This window comes from Lissotriton vulgaris, chromosome 5 (genome assembly GCF_964263255.1).
Source record: "Lissotriton vulgaris chromosome 5, aLisVul1.2, whole genome shotgun sequence".
In the NCBI taxonomy this organism is placed as follows: Eukaryota; Metazoa; Chordata; class Amphibia; order Caudata; family Salamandridae; genus Lissotriton; species Lissotriton vulgaris.
In genome coordinates this window covers 1,582,811,725-1,582,827,277 of record NC_141693.1, presented here as the reverse complement: position 1 = coordinate 1,582,827,277, position 15,553 = coordinate 1,582,811,725, and the positions used below count along the sequence as shown (strand labels likewise).

The following is a 15,553-nucleotide window of genomic DNA, read 5'->3' as shown; positions in this document are numbered from 1 at the left end:
TACCATAACTCCAAAGTCTAAAGTCAGTCTGTATCCCTAGATCAGTCTGCAATGATCATTCAGAAATCCAGAAAACGTTGTCGTACTCACTTACTAATTGTTACTTAAGTAGGTATACGCTTCCTCTAATTTCCTAGGTTCACGAAATGTTTCCAGCACCTTTCACTATCCCTTAGGCAGTAAAGCTACAGAGCACATTACCTTCAATAAGCATCACTATTTTTAAATTGTGTGTTTTATAACTCATGTATACATATATGTAGGTTGTGTGTGTGCAAATATTCTCATATGTGCACATGTGTATGTTTTAATGTTTGGTTTGGGTCTCTGTGTATAGTCCGTGTAGGCCTGTCCCTTTTGTGCACATGTTTTGCCTTACTGCCTGTTTGTGCAATATTACATGTACTAAGAGAATACCAGATCTATTGGCTTTGTCAGTGATTGTTTGAATCGCCTGTAGAGCCGTAGATGTGTTAATCATGGGGATGGGCAATGTTTTTATTGGAGTATCAGAAGGAAACGTTTGATGGTGTTAGGTTAGGAACCAGATGGGAGAGAATATGTGCGTATGGGGGGCGGAGGGGAACTGGTGTTCTTAAAAGGGTGCTGGAGGTGTCCTGGTGGACAGGAGGCTGGTTAACTAAACTTTGGTTATGGTCGCACAATTTGAATTCTCTTCGGTTTGTAAAGAAACGTATCCATGTGAACGTTATTGAATTTGTTTGTTCGTGATGCAAGAGCTGATTTTCACATAATTGAGACATTTACCCACAGTGGATAATAGTTTCAATGTTTTGTTGATAGCTCAGATGATTCTGGAGGATTAGATGTGCTTGGCTGAGAACAGTACTTACATTTCAGTCGTGAGTTACTTTGAGGATTTTGAGGCGTGACTGCATTTATAAATCTCAACATGTTTCTAGGCTGTGACTGCTCTGTTTGAAGGCCATTGGGTTCTAAGGAAACTAGTTGGGGCATAGAAATCAGAATTTAGAGGACTTAAGACGTGCAGTAGGTATGCAGAAGGTAAATATTTTGAAAGCAGTGTCGTTGGTGAAGTGTTGTTTCTAAGGATGTCTTTAAAAACGGAGAACAATTCTACCCTTCATTTGAAGTGTCTTGGTTTGAGTGGATAGCTGGGACGCTTAAGTTGAGATATTAAACTTTAAACGTTTTTGAAGTGCTGGTTTTTCAAGAGCATCCTAGTGATTTCAAGAATGCAAAAATGTTTATTTGTGAAGGGGAGCCTTTATTGTGAGAGGTCTGGTTGGATACGTCCTACGTGGAATTAACATTGCAGACTTTATAAATACATTATGCAATGGCTGAGTAAACCCTTATATTGAAATTAAAAATGTTAAGGAATTGGGTAATGCGACAAGGTCTCAGAAAACCAGAGTTGCAGGCGACGTGTAATGCACAGAGTGGTCAGAAGCAAGGCAGAGGTTTTGGAACTTGAAGGTGGATAGGTTATGTTGTATAGCGCCAAATCACCGTCAGGTCCCTTAGCGCTTGGAACCAGGGGAGAAGAAACAACTAACTGAGTAGATGGAAAAAAGTGCAGATCATCGTGAGTTAACCTACGCTTAATGCTTCTTTAAACAGGAGAGTTTTAAGGGATTTCCGAAAATGGAGCAAGTTGGGTTCTTTGCGAAGATGCTCAGGTAGCTTATTCCAGAGCTGCGGAACCAGCACTGAAAAAGCTCTCCCGCCTTTTGAAGAGAGTTTGTACCGGGGGCATGACAACAGTTGTTCCTCAGAAGATCTTAATGAGTGTCCAGGAGTATAACTCTCAAGGAGTTCTTTTATGTAGACAGGTGCCAAGCCGTGTATAGCTTTATGGGCTATGCAGAGGCTCTTGAATTTCACTCTCTGTTTCACAGGGAGCCAGTGCAATTTGTGTAGCAGTGGCGTGGCATGGGCCCGTTTCGGTAACCTGAAAATCAATCTAGAGGCATCATTTAGGACTACTTGTAATCTACTTGCCAGTGTCTGGGGGAGACCCAGGTAAAGGGCATTCCCGTAGTCCAGCCTCGAGATTATGATCGCTGAAACTATCGTACAGAGTGTGGAAGAAGAAAGATGGGGACCAGTTTCCTGAGCTGTCTAATTAGTCCTGTGCACGTACCCACCACTGATGAAATTTGGCTGGCCATTGAATGTTCGTAATCGATTTTTATGCCAAGGCTTTTTACGGTTGGGCATGGTCTAGGGGTAGGACCTAGGTCCTGGGGCCAGAAGAGGTCACTCCACGGCGAATCTGTGGCAGGAATGTCCAGGACCTCTGTTTTGTCCGGGTTAATTTTTAGTGAGTTGGCAGTCATCCAACTCACAGTAAAACTAAGAATGTTTGGGCTTGAATCTGCGCAGGTCCCGTGTTGTCAACGCTGAGCAACAACTGGGTATCATCTGCATAATTAAAAATTTTGCAGCCCATATTTACAAGGGTTGTTATTAAGGGTTGCAAGTAAACATTAAAAAGGAGTGGGGACAGTGCAGATCCCTGAGGGGCTCCACACTCAAGTGAACCCAGGTCGGATGTTACATCACCCAATTGGATCCTTTGTGACCGTTCAGTGAGAAAAGATTCAAGCCATTGGTAGGCTTGGTCTTGAATACCTAAGGCGGTTAATGTGCCCAGTAGAAGAGTATGGCTGACAGTATCAAATGCTGCTGATAGATCTAATAATATCAGGGCACAAGGTCTTTTACTGTCAGCCATAACTCTAAGCTTATCAAGCTCTGAAAGCATCACCAGCTCAGTGCTATGATGTGCTCGAAACCCTGCTTGGCGTCCCTGGAGGAGGTGGTGAACCTCCAGGAACGACGAGAATGTTTTCAGTATGTGCTGTTCTAGGATTTTAGCCAGGAGTGGTAACTGGGATATCGACCTATAATTTTTTACGTTGGTTACATCTGCCCCTGGCTTTTTTAATAGGGGCTTAACTCGTGCCTCTTTAAAGCTGGATGGCAGATATCCAGTATCTAGAGAGTTGTTAAGCAAGGAGATGATGTGTCCCTCTAAACCTGGGAGAGCCATTCGGAAAATTCTAGGAGGGCATGGATCTGAGGGGGAACCTGTTTTTATTCGGTAATGGATAACTAATAGGAGTATTATTGATATCTGAAAGAATGAACCTGACTTTTTCAAGAAAGAAAAATTGAAAGGTATTACAGTCAAAAGGATCTTCTGCTGGTATGCCGTCTGTTTTTTTTACTGTGCTCAGTAAGGATTCTAAAGGTTTCTTTCTGTTTATTTCCCGCATTATTTATTCTAGCTTCATAGTATTCAGCATTAGTTGACAGAATGCATTTTTTATAGGAGTTAAGCGATGACTTACATTTGTCTCGATCTGCGGGGTCATTGGTTTTACGCCACCGTCTTTCCGTATAACAGAGCTTTCTTTTAGATTCTTTCAGTGAGGGTTTAAACCATGGGGCCCCTCTAGCTTCTTCTTTAAGCTTCTGTTTCCGCTCCGGTGCAAACTGGTCAATGACCGAGCAAAGGTTTTTCATGAGGTTTTCACAGTCTTGATCTAGATTCCCTTGTTTGCTAGCAGGGGGGAAAGAAGTGAGGAGAAGGTCTGTCAAGGTTACTAGGTCAATTTTTTTCCACTGACGTACCATTTTCCATATTTGAGGTGAGTGGGTCGGGTGGCCTTCTATTGGGATACAGCAACTTATTAAGGAATGATCTGACCATAGGCATGGTAAAATATCTGTGAGAGTAACCTCCAAGTGGGTGGTCCAAACTAGGTCCAAAGTGTGACCTTTATTATGCGTGGGGACATCTACTAGTTGTTGGAGGCCTAGTGTGGTCATAAGAGTCTCCAGCTGTAAAGCTGCAGAGTCTTTAGGTTTTTTGTCCCAATGTAGGTTAAAATCGCCCACTACTAGTACTCTCTGATAGCGTGTACGAATATCAGAGATAATGGTCGTGAACAGATCATTGAACTGCGGGGTTGATTTAGGGAGGCGATATACCGTCAGGAGGGCGAGACATGAATTATTAAAGGTGATTTTTACCCCGAGTATGTCTGCTGAATCAGCGGTCTCTGCTATTAATTTTGTGACCGTCAGTTGTTTCTTAAACAGAATTGCCACACCCCCCCCTCTAATGTTATCACTACGATTGTGCCACATGGCTTCATATTGCTTTGGAAGGGAAGCAATGATATCTGGTATTGAACTATCACCTAACCAGGTTGCTGTAAGCGCCAATATATCTATATCGTCATCTTGGAGGAGGGAGTAGATTTCTAGGTGGTGCTTTTGTAAAGATGGTGAGTGGGCAGTGGCAGTGTCCACAGCCACTGTGCTCGGCGCTGAGTTTTTAAAATAGCGTGTTTGCGCTTTTACTCGTAATTTGCTTGTGGCAACAAAACTTTTAATTTCTGGAGTCTATTGCAGGCTTACCTGCCTTAGCGGACGCCGGGGCTGTTCTCTCCTCTCCTTCCCGCCCTGGTCTGACGCGGTGACTAGCACCGTTGCGCGGAGGGCGTGGAAGGTCGAGACTGCCACTTCCGGTGAGTGGGGGAGACCGGTTAGCGGTCTAGTCATTCTGAGGCACTCGCTCTGGGGCATATAAGGCGGATGTTAACAAGGCAGCGCAGCGGACGAGCGCAGCGGGCGCGTCGAAGGCGCGCCGAAGTGTCGCCAAAGTCGAGCCCGTCTGTGCCCGTCCGCAGCCGATTGCGGGCTAGGGCGCCAACCCCTGGTCGTAAGATCTACTGGACTAAGGAACAACTCCTTGGTTTCCGTCCTCGCACTGCCTCCATATGTATGCACGGTATGATGAGCAGAGATAGGGTATGTCCTCACTGTGGTTTCCGTGTTACTACTATGCCGCGGGATACCACGGAGCAGGCATTGTCCTGTGGTCTCCTGAACGTAAGGTCACTACGTAAACATAGGCTTGATGTGTTCGAGCTGATTACTGATAAAAAGATCGACCTACTGTTTCTAACAGAAACGTGGTTAGACCAGTTCTCTGACTCTGACATTATCGAGGCCACGCCAGAGAATTACTCCTGGGTCAGGCAGGATAGGCCAGAGGGGGTGGGAGGGGGGATTGCGATTATTTTCAGGAAAACTCTGGGCTGTTGCTTAGAGCACACGCCGATCGTGGAGAGTGAGGCGGGCCTCTTCACGATTAAAATCAATGGGGGCACGACGATTAATGGCTGTTTGGTATATCGGCCGCCAGGGGCCTGCACTAAGTTCAGGGAGAGCCTGCTAGAAAGCCTCATGGAGGCGACCCTGCGCAGGGACAAATTCCTCCTATTAGGAGACCTGAACTTGCATCTTAACTGCCCAGAGGACACAGGGGTCAAGGACTTCTGTCGGGACATGCTTGCTCTCCAACTGGATCTGAAGCTAGTGGACCCCACGCATCGACAGGGACACCTCTTGGACCCTGTCTATGCTAATTGGGGAGGTGTGGAGGTGTCAGGTGTTGAGCCCATCCCCTGGACCGACCATTTTCTGGTGGCATTCTCCATACAGAGCATAAAATCCAACAAAGCCAGCCAGGCACCCCCTAATTATCTTAGGAGGAAGTGGGCTAAATTCTCGGTGGAGGATTTTAATCAAGCCTTAAGTAGGGATGGTCAGCCTGGGGGCGAGGACATAGAAACAGCGGTCCCCAACCTGAATCAGCGCATCACTGAAGCGCTTGACCAGACAGCCCCACTCTGCCGTACATCCACATGTGCTCGGAAAGATCGTTCAGCCCCATGGTTCAGTGCTGAGCTGAGGCTAACAAAGGCGGACTGTAGGCGGGCAGAAAAAGTCTGGAGGGTGTCTTATGATAACAAGGCCAGGGAATTGTTTCTGGAAAAAAGGCGCCTTCACCATAGGCTGATAAAAAAAGTCCAAGGCAGCCTACTATGCTGGACAAATTCAGGGGGCGGAAAACTCCGCCAAAGAACTCTTCGGCATCTATAAATCCTTGACTTCGGTAAATGCACCTACAGAGCCGGAGAGCTGCTCAACGGAGTCATGTGACCGGATCGCCGAATATTTCTCCGCTAAAGTAGAGAAGATCTACTTGACTTTCCCTAATCCGCCGACAGGGTCTGACCTGGAGGTAGCATTGGGGGACACAGAGACGGCAGGGCATATTACATACTTCCGCACCCCTCCTCTTGAGGAATTAGTAGTGGTGTGCCGCTCTGTTAAATCAGGGTCCCCGTGGGACCCGGTGTCGCCAAAACGCTTGGCAGAAAGCCTGGAAGTCCTGGCGCCTTATATAAGGCACATCCTCGACGTCTCTTTCGGATCAGGAAAGCTGCCGGAGGGGTGGAAACAGGCGGTGGTGCTCCCGCTCCGGAAGAAACCCCACTTAGGCTTCGAGGTACTAGAAAATCTGAGGCCCATCTCCCTCCTGCCTTTTCTGTCCAAAGTGGCGGAAAAGGTGGTCAATACCCAAATTATGAAGCACGTGGAAGAGAGGGGACTGCTCCATGCGACGCAGTTTGGCTTTAGGCCACGACATTCCACCGAGTCCGCCCTTCTCATGGCCACGGAACATCTGAGAGAGGGTGTGGATGCAGGCCAAACTATGGCCTTGATCCTGTTGGACCTCAGCGCGGCGTTCGACACTGTAGCGCATAACATCCTGCTACAGTGTCTGAACAGAGGTGGCATCTCTGGCACCGCGCTGAGATGGATCCAAGACTTTCTCAATGGGAGAAGCTTCCGAGTCAGGCAGGGAGACTGCTATTCAAAGGGGGTGCCTCTGGGCCAAGGCGTGCCGCAGGGCTCGTCATTGAGCCCAACCCTCTTTAATATGTATGTCGCGCCTGTTGCCTCGATTGTGGAGAGCCATGGCCTCCAACTGGTCTCCTACGCCGACGATACGCAGCTGGTGATCTCCCTATCGCATGCGCCCTGTCTTGCTGCCGATGGCTTCCGTTCGTGCATGAAAGATCTTGCCGAATGGATGGCCATCAATTGTTTGAAGCTGAATGGCAACAAGACAGAGGTGCTGGTGGTGGGGAGAGCCCAGTCTGCCTGGTCGTCGGCATGGTGGCCATCTTGCCTTGGTCCTACCCCAACCCCCTGCCAAGAGGCACGCAATCTGGGGGTGTGGTTTGACGCGGGTCTTACTTTTGGCCCCCAGATTAATCGGGTGGTGGGAGTCTGTTTCGGGATTCTGAAGAAGCTGAGAAAAGTCCTGGACTTACTCCCGATTGAAGCCCGTCAAACCCTGGTCCATGCCCTGGTGACAGCTAGGTCGGACTATGGGAACCTGCTGTACCTGGGGGCTCCAGAAAAAAGCATGGCTCGCCTGCAAGTGCTGCAGAATGCGGCAGCGCGTCTGATTCTTAGACTGCCTAAAAGGGCGCCTTCTAAGGCGGCCCTCCAGCAGCTGCACTGGCTCCCTGTGAGGAGAAGAGTGGAATATAAAGCCCTCTGCACCTGTCATCGCATCTTGAATGGCAGGGCACCCGACCCTCTGACTAAATTGATCGAAGTGTACAAACCAACACGTGCGCTTAGATCCACAGGGGGCGGCATACTGAGGATCCCGAGAATTAAGAAAGCCCGCATGGGAGGTAGGTCCTTCAGATGCCTAGCGGCAACTAACTGGAATAAACTGCCAGCGGACTTGCGCCTGGAACCGGAGGAGGCTAGGTTCCGAGCGAAACTCAAAACATTTCTCTATACTAAATAACTGTCCGCTCAGTTTCTGTGTCCCCTGCTAACTGCCTCTCCCACTTTCAGCGCGTGGACACGCCGGTGTGCGTAATCGCAGCGCTCTACAAATGTCCCAATAATAATAATAATAATAATAAGATCGTGTATTAAGGCTTGTTACTTTCAGTGCAGACTGAGTTTTAATAGCTAAGCTGGTGTTATGTTCGGAGGGATTTTGGGAGGACAAATGAAGGTAGTTTTGTTGAATATTTACTGCCTTTAATTTCCTCAATGTATCCCTGCTGATGGTATAAGCTTTAGAATCGAATGAGTGTAGCTCTTTAGCTGAATACTCCAGTCGTGGACCAGGAAAGCTAGCCCCTAGGCCCGGTCGTGCGCGGACGGGCGCAGACAGGCTTACCTTTGGCGCACCTTCGCGCCCGCTGCGCGCGTCCACTGGTCCATCGATCTAAATAGGGATCCGAGCATAGACGCGGCTCCGCCCCCTTAGGCCGGAAGTGCAGGCTGGGGTCAGTCTGCTGCTAACACGCCCTCCACTCAAACAGCTGAGCTGCGGGGCCCGAGGTGGTTAGCAGTCAGAGTGCATAGGTGATCACAGGTACAGGTAAACACAGTTTAAAAAGCCTTATTCGCTAAAATTAAACTTTAAAAGCAGTTCAAGGTCGCGCTTTTCCAGAGTCAAGCGTCACCCAAATTAACTCGATTATGACCGCACGTGAGATCAGGCAGCCACCTACTCACCACAGTCCCTCAAGCGCCCACTGTCCCAGCGATCTAAATAGGGATCGGAGCGTAGATGCGGCTCCGCCCCCTTAGGCCGGAAGTGCAGGCCGGGGTCAGTCTGCTGCTAACACGCCCTCCACTCAAACAGCTGAGCTGCGGAGACCGAGGCGGTTAGCAGTCAGAGTGCATAGGTGATCACAGGTACAGGTAAACACAGTTTAAAAAGCCTTATTCGCTAAAATTAAACTTTAAAAGCAGTTCAAGGTCGCGCTTTTCCAGAGTCACGTGAGGTCAGGCAGCCGCCTACTCACCACAGTCCCTGGTGGAAGATGTTTAGAAAAAGAGTTTGCAAAAGAACCTGGTGTAAGAATAGTGGCTTTGACGGATGATTGGTCTCTAAAGAGGATTCCTTCATCTCTACTATCTGGCAAGTTTTAGGGTTTTCTGTGAGTGCTACAACACTGTCGCTTGTGGAAGCATAGCTTATCCTGGACTACTTACAACACATCAGAGTGCTGATGTTATATGTGTTTCATGATGCAATAACTAGGGGGAGTTATGTGAGAAGTTCTTGGAGGGATAGTTGGTGGGTATCTCTTATGTTTTCACCTATGGCTTTTTTTTCTTTCTTTTGTGCTGAGGTATTTTCCCTATAGATGCGAGAACCCCTAGACAGCAAGTGCAACATGCATGTTTGTGTCCCAGAGGTTAATCTGCTGAATTGTGGAGAAGTGTGGCTCAGTGGGTGGAGAAGTGTGGCTCAGTGGTTAGAGGCGGCAGACCCGGAGGCTGAGAGCGGCCGTGGACCAGGGTTCGATTCCCGACGCGGCAGGGTCTCGGGCTCAAAAAATCCACGGACTCGATAATTCTCGCGCCGGTGCCTACTCAACTCACGGGGTCACACTCTGCGACTCTGGGCAATAGCTTGCTTAATCTCCACTACGGCCCCTCGCGGTGGGATGCCTGGCTTTCACCTTGTGGATACCCTGCCGGGGTATCTCACAGGGGAATACCAGGACGGGTTCCCTAAGCAAGCGCCCTGAGACCTTCGGGTGATTTGTGCGCTATATAAGTCAAATTACATTACATTACATTACATTACATTACATTACATTACAATTGCAGGAGGAGACAGTTCTGCAATTATCAGTACACACAAGAAGTGACTGGTGGAAGTGCTTGAATTAATCTGAACCACTGGTAATTGCTCTGAGCACATTCCACTCCACTGTTTCTTATCTTGTCTGTTCCATTAAAAATGGAACCAATGATACCCAAATCATCCTTGGCTCCATTAAGAGTGCTAGACCAACTCGTACTACAAAGCTGTGTCCAATGATTGTAAAGGATAGACATCTAGGGGTTTGTATCAGATGTGTCCCATCATGACATACCTTATGCCATTATGTAGTCAGTTCTAGGTATGACAATTGCTGGAGACCATTTTGGCATGAGGTGTTGATGTACAATTAGCTCCTGAAAGAAGACTTTTACTCCAGGCATTTTTATCCTGGTTCTGTTCTCTCTGAGAGCCACTTAGGTCATAGTCTGCCATTAGATTATAAATGAGAAGCTCGTGAAGCTTAGGCAGCGGACATTATTAAAGGCACAGGCGGATGAAGTGTGATCTGCTTAGTACCGGAGCATTGTTAGATGTGTAACTGCAGAGAAATAATGGAGGAAGGTTGTAAAGTCTGTATGGTATTCTTATTCCCTCTCTCCCCATAGTCTTAGGGGATGGAACATGTTTGATTTTTGAAGCTGATGAGCTGCGATCTAGAAAGAGATTTCATGGTGGCACATGGCGTGCATAGAGCGTCAGGTACATCTGGGAGAAAAGACTGGCAGGTGCTACAGGAAAGAGGCTAACAGCTGATGCTTTTCCACAGCAGCCTGCATACGTGAAGCCCATTTGGCTCTGCCAATATTTGTTAGATCATTCAACCACAAATTTACATGAGGCATGGAAACATGAAGTAAACCTCATAACATAGAGAATGTTTCATGTTAATTACAAGGTGCCGAAGGCCAACTCATTGGAAAGATCTTGGGAAACACTTGAATTGACATATCCCCCTTTTAAAGTGAGGTTCATGCCCCTCAACACGATCCCTTTCATGACCAGTACAGGAGTTGAAATGGTCTATGAAGATATGTTAGTGCATTTATAAACACTGTTCTCCTAGATGGTGTTCACAAAAAAATAAAAATAATGCATTAGGAAAGTTCCTGGACTGGTGACCAGGGACCCAAAAACTATAATTGACCAAGTTTGAAATGAATGAATTGTCACCATTGAGACCGCTGACATGGCACAGATTTCAGACCACAGAGCTCTGTGAAGCTCGTCTTCCAGTGTGTATTTCCAACGATAAATGTATGCAGAAACCTTCTTATGATAGTACATACATCTGTCCTGCCTATAGTGGTGTGAAATTTGTTACTCAGAACATTGGAGAATGATTATACCATGATCAGTTGTAGCAGCTGTTGTGCTGCATCTTGTGCCAGTTTTCGTGTGTCCGGTGCAGCCATATTACTGACACATGCGCACATACTCGTTTTATAGGATAATCTGGCTCCTGCTCTAGAAGAGCCAAAGTCAATGAGCCTAGTTTGTAGAACTATTGCAGAATCCTAGGTCCGCAGAATCCCATCGGAACAGTGGCAGCTCACTTCTCCAGTTTATCCTACCTCCCGACTTTCACCAAGGCATTGTCATCCATTGACTTTTCTGTGGAATGGAGCAGAGCTATCAGTAAACTCAATTACCCCACAAACCTCTGTCTGTAGTTGAACAAGGACGGTAAAGGGTGTCGTCGTTACTGCACAAGTATTGGCTTCTTCAAACATAGGGTGAAGCAAATCTTCTTATCCCAGTCATTTTAACTACCTCAATAGGAGTACTAATGGATTTTACAATCTACCCCAAAGGGGAGGCAAAAAAGCTGACATTTGGTTTCTATACCAGGCAAGGTAGGGTTGAGCATGTGTGCCTTGCTTTAAGCATTATTGATAATTCTCACACAAGATGATGGACGGAATGTTGCACAATGGCAAAACATTCCCCCCAGTCACAGATCTGGGTTTAATCCATCGTTATTTTGCTCACCAAGCCACCCCAGTTCAGACATGGCCATATGCAAATCAGTCTTGACCCTGTGCCTCATGGGAACAGTCCAGACCGAACTGCCAAGCTATGCCTTCCCTGGACTGGAATCAAGCATCCTAGGACTGGTTTCTGGCTATCAGCCGTCTTCAGCCAGGATAGCTTGACTCCAGTGGCGTAGTGAGGCAAGGTACCCACGACTGTGCATACCCTTCCCACATAGGGTGAACAGCAAAACACACAAGATGATAGACGGAATGTTGCACAATGGCAAAGCATTCACCCCCAGTCACAGATCTGGGTTTAATCCATTGTTATTTTGCTCACCAAGCTACCCCAGTTCAGACATAGCCACATGCAATTCAGTCTTGACCCTGTGCCTCATGGGAACAGTCCAGACCGAACTGCCAAGCTATGCCTTCCCTGGACTGGGTCCCTTGCGGGAAGGGTATGCCCAGACGTGGGTCCCGTGATCACTAAGCCACTGGAGTCAAGCTATCCTGGCTGAAGACACCTGATAGCCAGAAACCGCTCCTAGGATGCTTGATTCCGGTCCAGGGAAGACATGGCTTGGCAGTTTGGTCTGCGTTAAGGTATCTATATTGTTCCTGCTTACATTTCACATGCTTTACTTAATCTTGTAATCCCTATCAGTGTTTTCTATTTCTAGGATGTTCTTACCCTTTTTCCAGCCAGCATATTACTCTTGTCTCCCCTCCCTGAACTCCTACGTCCCATTTTCTGGTTCTCCAGCTGCACAAGGTCATACAAATGGCAATAGCGCTATGCAACTATCATCACTCCACTACATACAAAAAACTAAATTAAAAACATTATCGTTTTCAACACCAGGAGCTCTAGCTTTCACAAATGCGAGACCTATTGCATTGCACAAGGTTGTTTTTGTCTGGTTTCCTGCTTGGGCAGAGACGGTGGGGCAGAGAGGAAAGCTTTTTTTAATGTTTTCTGCTTGGGCAGACTGTGGAGGAGGTGGGAAAAGAATAAATCATGTTGGGGGCTTGCCTCCCCCGCTCCAAATGTCACCAACATGATTTACAAAGTCCACTTTCCAAATCCGTTGCCACTCTAACTCAGAGGTCAGAAACTCCTAAATGGTTTGCAACTTCAATTGCTGTCACAAATCATTGATACATTTCTTGCAATTCATTAATAGGAAGAGGATGTCCCTTTCATGATCCCTCCTAATATGCAATATGGAAAGGATCACAACATCAAAAACCATTTTACGAGTAAAAAAATAATCCAACTCATAAAAAGAATGTTGTGCATAAAAGAAATTGCAAGTTTGTGTTTGCAAACCCTGTCATTTTGCAAATAGCCCCGTTTGTGACTGAAAAAGGGTTTTGAACATTTGCCTCTAAAAAACTTCAATTTGGGAAACCTTAATAGGGCTATGTTACTATTATAATGATAGTCTGTCTTGTTCTCTGCGGTTTTCTTTGGAAATATGGATACCTTTCTAGCACGCCCAGGTATTTATTTAGCCCGAGAGGGCTTGTGGAGATCATGACTAGAGAGGAACTAGGCATAGCTGCTGATAATATTACAGGCATTACCTTTCCTTTAGAAGGAAGTAACTTTTCATTGGTTACTACTGTTAGTACTGCTCGCAAAAGGGTAAACATTTTGCATTCAAAACTTAGAATATTGCCAGCCACTTGGAATTCCTCAGTCCCCAAAGCGGGGAATATTAAACACTTCTGAATCTGAGAATGATCCCGTGCTGTAGGCAAGCCCACATAGACCAGCCTCCCAATGTTTCTGGAGCCACTCCAACAGTAACCCTTTAACTCTCCTTTGCTTCACAGGACACAGTTGGCCTCCCATCTTCTCACTGGGAGGCACGGGTACTGCAGGGATCCATCATGACTGCCTCCCTTCCTGATGCACGCTTAATACAGCTGGATGAGATCACCCTGGCAGCCTTTGAAGACACTGGGTGGTACCGGGTGAATAGCAGTGCAGTGGAGAAGCTAGTATGGGGCCAAGGTATGTACTCCCTACTCCTAGTGGTCATGCACAAAGTCTAGTTGCCACAGATTGATCTGGAGGGAAATCTCCTGACTCCTTGACAGAATTGCCTATGAATTGCTGCAAGGACTTAGACAGGGTCCATAGCATGGCTTCTGCAAAAGATGTTTATGAATGGGATTTCTCCATATGCTAGCCCTCCGCTGTTTTCAAACTTAATTCTTTAGGAATCCTGATAAGGCTTTTGATCTGGGGGAAATTTACTTCCCTTTAAAAAAAAAACCCTCCCCCCCACAAAAAAATTGGATGTGTAAAATGATTGATTTAGAGCAAGACCGACATTCCCATTCTCTGCCAGAGTGTTCTATTTGAACTGATACTAACATCACAGGGAGCTATTTAAACAAAAAAAAAAGATTAAGTGTTTTTGAATAAGAAAAGTAGTTGTTGCATGTTCACATACAGAAAATACTTTTTCAACAGCCACAGATTCATGCTACTGCCTGCAGGCCTGACTATGTCCTTCCACAGTCAGCTAAAAAGTCTCCAGAATAAGGCCGTAGCTCGACCATTTTAGTCACAAATAGTCTGTGGCTGTTCATAAAAGACTGGCTTGTGGAAAACAGAAACTATACAGAAATTGGAGAGCCCTACTCTACCATATGGACTGTGTAGGTTTTTTATAAACAAGCAATAAATGCTTATTTTTAGGTCACGCCTACGCAGTGTGCATGCGCTGCTCTGGCGAGACTTTTGTAAGTCTCACCACACGCTTGTGCGTGTGTTTTGTTTTTGGTTACAGGCTTTTGGGCTTTGCGTGCGTCTTTCTAAGAAAGACAGCATGCAACTGGGCAAAGGCGGGTGCATGTCCCACGGCCTATTGCTTGCGGTTACCCACACAGGTATCATCTGTTTTGAATTATCGTGCCCAGGCGCGTGCCCGATAATTCAAAACAGATGTTTCACTGTGGCGGGCGCGCACCACTCGCGTGCTTGTCTGCACTTGGAACTGACTTTCTGCAGTTTTACTATGTAGGGCGTAGAAGACACAGATCTCTGCAAGTGTGAACGGAACGTCATTGTGTGCAAGGGGTAAATCTCCATTTCAGAAGGGGAATTAACGGTGACTGTTTTCTGCTAAATCATGATGATGCATGCTGCAAGCCCAGCACAGCTCTGATAAATGAGCCCAGCATTGCTCAGTGGAAACGCTTTTCAGATTCTCAATCTGCTCTATATGAAGCCCCGACCATGGACGTTTCCAGGCAGGTTGAAAAACCATCCCCAGAAATACCATCTGTTCTCCTCCTGCCCTATTATGAGAGTGGTTATTGGTTGCAGTGAGTTCAGTATGCACCCCCTGCAAGTGTGTGGTTGTTTGTGATTGACATCAAATACTCGTCATTCTGAGGGTTCACCCCCACTACCGCGCCATTACCGGTCTTAAAATGTGCATTACAACTTGCTTTTATTCCACGCCATCATCTACCTTACAATGCATATTAAAGCCTTCGCTTCACTATCTTGTGTCTCTTAAAAGGTGCATTACAGCTTACTCATGCCCCTCACCACCCGGTTTTAAATATGCCTGCAAACCCCTGGTGGTAGAGCTATCCGGACTTAAAAGGTGCACTAAAGGGCACCCGCACTTCCCAACATCCTGTCTGAAAATGTACATTGCCGCGAATGCATACAGTGCCATCTTCTGTGATTTCAAATATACATTACAGCTCACCTTTACTTGTATGCCATAAAACGTGTATTACAATTCACACTTACTTCGCGCAATCATCTGTGTTTTCAAATATGCATTTCAGTTCGCCCTAACTCGGTCCCATTCCCAGTCTTAAAACATGCATTACAGCTCATCCTTACATAGTGCAGTCTTCTTTAACTTAAAATGTGCATTACCACCCACCCCTGCTCAGTGCATCATCTGTATCTTAAAATATGCTTTACAACTAATTGTTGCTCTACGTTTTCCGGTCCATTACAGCTGATTCTTACCATGCTCAATCCTCTGTACTTAAATGCACAGTACAGCCCACCTGCACCTCGGCCATCTGT

General features: G+C 46.6%; 1 protein-coding gene across 1 annotated transcript in view; it reads left to right on the top strand.

Moving 5' to 3' along the window:
- Positions 1–15,553, top strand: part of CIROP (ciliated left-right organizer metallopeptidase) — a 163,787-nt gene that overhangs the window by 83,929 nt on the left and 64,305 nt on the right. The window contains exon 8 of the mRNA XM_086920427.1: positions 13,324–13,504. Within this exon, the coding sequence (XP_086776553.1) occupies positions 13,324–13,504 (181 nt within the window). The remainder of the gene's footprint in view (positions 1–13,323; positions 13,505–15,553) is intronic.